At 40.9% G+C, this 5,672-nt stretch overlaps 1 protein-coding gene across 1 annotated transcript in view; it reads right to left on the reverse strand.

Moving 5' to 3' along the window:
- The window catches only part of CFAP54 (cilia and flagella associated 54), a 250,797-nt gene that overhangs the window by 63,000 nt on the left and 182,125 nt on the right, over nucleotides 1-5,672 (reverse strand). The window contains exon 57 of the mRNA XM_014530050.1: nucleotides 653-808. Coding sequence (XP_014385536.1) covers nucleotides 653-808 — 156 coding nt within the window. The remainder of the gene's footprint in view (nucleotides 1-652; nucleotides 809-5,672) is intronic.

Genomic DNA, 5,672 nt, shown 5'->3' on the forward strand with positions numbered 1-5,672 from the left:
GGCTGCCAGAGGGATGTCTGATTGCCAGCTTAGGCCCAATCCCCCAGGGAGCAGGCCTAAGCCAGCAGGTGGTCATCCCCCGAGGGGTCCCAGACTGCAAGAGGGCACAGGCCGGGCTGTGGGACACCCCCCCCCAATGCACAAATTTTTGTGCACCGGGCCTCTAGTATGGACATATTAGGCAAATATGTGTTGTATAAAAGTTATAAATATAAGTATGCCATAGCACTTTAATTTAAATGAGTGAGGTTTTTTTTTGTAAATACTAACTAAAGTGTTCAGCTATGTAATGAAATGATGTATCTTCCAAGCATTATTTAAGGAACTTATTTATAGTTAAATGGCTGATGCTGACATTTTTTAGTCAAACATGAAACCAATGAAGGGTAATTGTGATTATAAAAGAAACTAAGGAGTAACTTTTTTCTTTCTAGATATAAACTGAAGATAAGTAGGGTTCTCTTTGTCTAAAACTTAGTTTGTACCAATGTGTTTGTCATCACCAAGCCCTTAGTAAAAATCTGGATTTTTTTTATACTCACTGACTAGATTTTCAAGAAGCCTACTGTTAATAGGAACAAAAGAAAAACAAACGAACGAACAAAAAAACTCCACAAACTTTATCCTAATTCTGACCCCAAATACATCTTACCTTTCTGAAAAAGGATTTCAGCTTCCACCTCATATTCCTCTGTTGCTGAGATCTTACAGAGATTCAGTGATGTTTCAAAAAGTTGAAGAGCAGGTGACCACTTTAAGGAATCCTTCTTTTTACTGGTATAGTAGACTTGCTTGGCTACTTTATGTCCTAAAGAAAGACAGTGGATAGGAAAGGTAAAACAAACTATATAGTGTCAAAATAAGTTACTAGACTTCTCTCACATTAAGGCATCTACTAAGAACCTGGTGGTCTTTAGTTTTTAGTATCTAAGAAAAATTTTTAAAGAAACTCAATATCCAAATATTTCAATGAACTATAGCAATAGTCCTTTGAAACTTTATTTTTTTTTATAAATTTCCATTCTCATTTTTAAAAAGAAGAGTAATCTCTAAAATCTCTCTTTCAGTTGTAAAATTTTATAATGCTCTGGAGAACAAGTTCTCGTGTTCCTAAGATGAGGTTGTAGTAGGGAAACATCTGGAAGTTTTAAAGTTTTATGCTCTTTCCAATAAAACATGCATATATTAATAGGCAGTAATTTTGCTTCTAATCAGCTCTGTAGTGGCTGCTTCCTATGCATATTTTGTCATCCTAACTAGATAGTAACCCATTATGCATGAGGGCCACATGCTACACTTCTGTGTGGTCCCATCATTACTTACCATAAGGAAGGGTTGCTGTATGGGAGAGGCATTAGATTTAATCTGTGTGGCCTCAAAGACAGACAGATATTATTCAAAAATATTTTCTGAGTGCTTAGGCACTAGATAAAAATGAGAAAGGAGATTAAGGTTTATTAAGTGCTTCCTACATGTCAGGCATCACCCCAGGTACTTAATGAGCATTATCTCATGTAATCCTCCCAACTCCAACTCCAACTCCAACTCCAACTGGATACCATTATGCAGAGGAGTAAGCCGTGGCACAGTGAAGTCCAAAGAACTTGCCAAGGTCAACTAGTAAGTAGCAGGACCATAATCTGAGCCTATGTAGTCAGGCCCCAGGGCCCACACACTAAACTATGATACTGTAAGTCTCCTTGAGAGAGAGGTCATGGAGCTTAGTGTCTAATAGGGAATACTGATGGCCAGATAGGTGAGTAAAATACTGTGTGGTCAATTGCATGGCGGGGAAAGCAAGGGCACTGTGGTAGCAGGAGAACTGGTGTAACTATGCAGAAACTTTATTTCTTTAATTTGATCTTTTCTTCTTTGCTTCCTTTGGATTCAAACTGGCCTCATCCAGCACACTGACTCACCCATCTCCCTCTCCCCTTGCATGTCCACTCCCTTCATCATTAAGCCCTCAAGACAATGAGGCCCTGGCCAGCATTACACAATCTTAGGAACAAAGCCATGGGTCATTGCCACAGAGACAGAGTTGCAATCAAACTATAGGTAGCATCTAGCTAGGGCTCAGATGAGTTTCAGCTCCAGACCCAGAGAAGTGGAATGACCCCACCAACCATCTTTGGAAAACCAGACAAAGCAATGCCATGGCTGATATCAGCACCAGACGCACTGATCAACTACCTCCTACCTTAGTGCCAACCAATCAGTAGAGACCGTGATCCTGACCAGGACCTAACTCCCTTCATCTCCTATATAACCCATCCCCTAGGAGCCATTGGAGAGCCAGGTCTCTGACAACTGGCTTACCTGTGACTCTGGGCTTGGTGCCATTTCTCCAACTAATAAACCCTTACCTTCTTGGCTGCAAACTCCTGTTTGTGTTTGATTTGGCTTTGATGTGTGCTGGCAAATGGACCCCTTTAGTCCAGTCACACTAGCCCAGACCTGGGAAAGGTCAGGAAGCCTTCTCAGAGAATGTGGCTGTCGAAGCCAACAGCTGATGGCCGCCTTGAATTTGGTAATTTTAAAGAAGAAAAATTTGGGGATAAAGAGTAGAAGGCAACTGGAAGAAAAACTACATTGATAGGGCAGTTTACCATACGCAATAAAGGGATATAAACAGAAAGGCAATGTAGGATTGCAGAATGAAATAGTTGCTGAATCCCAGCTAAATTATTGGTTCAGGCCAGTCATTGGTATTACCATGTTATTAGAGGCTTTGAACAAACCCCTACATGTCTCTGGGCCTTGAGTGTCTTTCACTCAAAAATGAACCAGCAGAAATGGAAAAATCTGAGGTCTCTTCAGGTTCTGAAAATTTTCATTTCCAGAATGCGATGGCCTACAAAGGGCTTTCAAGAACCTAGGACTTTTTGTAAATGTTTAGTTTAGGAATCTGCTATTCAGCCCTTCTCAACCTGTGGGCCGCGACCTCTTTGGGGGTCGAACGACCCTTTCACAGGGGTCGCCTAAAACCATGGGAAAACACATATATAATTACATATTGTTTTTGTGATTAATCACTATGCTTTTAATTATGTTCAATTTGTAACAATGAAATTGGGGGTCACCACAACAGGAGGAACAGTATTAAAGGGTTGCGGCATTAGGAAGGTTGAGAACCACTGTAGCTATATGAACAATAGGATGGTGGAAAACCATGCCTCTCTCTCTCTTTCTTATCCAGGGAGAAGTTACTTCAAATGATACAGGATGGCAGCAAACTGCTGAGAATATGGAAATGAAAAAACAAACAAACAGGGCTTGCTCCCAGCTCCCAGGAGCATAAAGCAGCCAGGCATGGAATAACGAGAATAGCTAACACCTACAAAGCCTTTAGAACAAAGTCGATGCCCTTCTAAACTTGTTACGCATTCCACTTGCTTCACCCCACAACAGCCGGTGAGATTGATACATACTTTTCTTATCCATATCTTATAGGAGAGGAAACGGAAACATAGAGAAGTTAAATGACTTGCTCATGGAAATCAGACCAGAATTCCTTCTCTAGCGACTATTCTCTTAACCCCAAACAATTACCAACTTTGTTTACAGATCCCAGGCAAGAAGGATATGCAGATATCCTTTGTCTAATATAACCTCATGTTTCAATATATCTCCCATTTTATAGGTTTCACTATTGTTTCAAATTATACCATAACATTGTTTATTAATAATTATACTATAACACTTTATTAATCTTCATGTCATCAGGGCACTTAAATATATGAACTATATATATCTAACCTATATAATATAGTACTATATAACATAGGACTAACTCATAATAATAGTACTTAAATTGTCTTCTAGAGTTTTGTTAAAATTAGGAAAAAACTATATAGAAATTATTGACTGTTTTCTCTTTCTAACTAGAATATAGGTTTTTTAAGGGCAGATGGTGACTGGCTTGGTTCCCCATTGTATTCTCACTCCCCAGCATCATTCTTGCAACTTTCTTCACTCCTATTATAAAGTCAATAATTGACTTTTTAAAAAATCTAATAAGAAAGATCGAGGTGCAGTTAGTGGAAAATAAATAACCATGATGCTTATTTTTTGTTTTATAAAAATAATCTCAAAATGCCTCTTTCTGTGTGAGGCTTTCACAAGAAAACATAATTGTTAAGTGTCTCTATTCTTGACATGCAGTCTTTGCTATCACTATACAGGCAGACTGCCGAGAAAGCATTAAGTCAGATTATATTATGCTTCATAATATTGAAATGTTCCTTTTTCCAATAAACATCAATTCTGTGCGGGAAAAAAGTTGTGAAACTGACATTGTTTTGACAGAAAAGCTGCTTTGGTTTTGTTTCTTAAGTCTGTGTTTAATGTAATATAACAGAAAGCAAGCTGTTCTACTTCAAGTGAGTCTAAGAAACAGAACCAGTATTGCCAGTGAGTAGTGACACATCTTCAAGATTACTGAGGCAGGAAAGCAGAGAATACACTGGATTTAACAAAACCTGTACAGTGTAGCACAACCTGTATTTAAGCTCTTATAGAAATCAAACATACTAACAATATAACAAACTGTGGACTAAAGATGCAGAAAAATAGCTCTCACGGGATCAGATTGCAGGAAGGAATTCTAGAGGTCGGCTAGGCCAGCCTAAGTTTACAAATAAGGAAACTCAACAATATAGAGAGAGGTGAAGCGATTTACCTGTAGTAATAAAATTCACATCTGATGATGAGGGTGACGATCATCATATAATAATAAGGATCAACACTAATCATGGGGAGGAGGAGCAGAAGGGAAATAGTGGAAAGGTTCTGGAAAGGTGATGGCGTGAGCACCACTGCTGCCCTCCCTTCTCCATTCTAGTCCCACCACCAACCTCTCTGAGCTGAGCACCAGCTGGTGCAGGAGGCAAATGGATCCCCCGAGGCGGATGGGTCCCAGGAGGCAGGGGTAATGTTTAAAATGTCGATTTCATTATTATTCAGGTATGGATGAGGTTAACAGGGCAGGAGACAATTGCCATGGAAAAGATAGTGTATTGCAGGTCCCCAAAAAGAAGAGCCACAGCACCCCACGCAGGGCCACACCGGGAAGCACCAGGGTTGGTCAGAGGTGGAGGGAGCAAGGGGAAAAGTGGACAAGAGCCTTCGTTGTGGTTCTCATGGGACAGAATGGATGGGGTAGGGTAAGCAGACTCAGCTGGCTTAGGATTGGCTGGTTTAAAGCATTTCAGTGGGCTCTCTGGTAGTCTGGTAGCTGTGCCTGGGGTGATGAAGGTAGGGGAAGAGTGGCCCAGAATGCAAGAACCCAGCAAAGGACAATAAAGGAGCTGGTTAGGGTTTGGGTTGTGGACCCTGGATGGCATGTTCAATGAAAAGTGATTTGCTAATCTCTAGAAGTTTAGGGCTAATTTCTCCCTAAACAGCAAGGTGCCAGATGTCAAAGCATCAGAAACGCAGAAAACAAAAGGGCCTGGTCAAATACAGGTTAGAACAGAGAGTTGGTACAAGACTTTCGTCGTCTGAGCTGGACGAGAACCTGGGAGCTAGAGGCAGGCTTCCTTGGGTCAAACACAGAGGGGTGTCCTGGAGAGAGCTGGAAACAACATGCCTGCATTCCTCCCGGGTTTCTGAGGAGCTGTGAGCTTTCTGCTTGAAAGGGCCGGCGGGGCACGTGGCTCAGACTGGGCGGG

The sequence above is a fragment of the Myotis brandtii genome, unplaced genomic scaffold, assembly GCF_000412655.1.
Source record: "Myotis brandtii unplaced genomic scaffold, ASM41265v1 scaffold708, whole genome shotgun sequence".
NCBI lineage: Eukaryota > Metazoa > Chordata > Mammalia > Chiroptera > Vespertilionidae > Myotis > Myotis brandtii.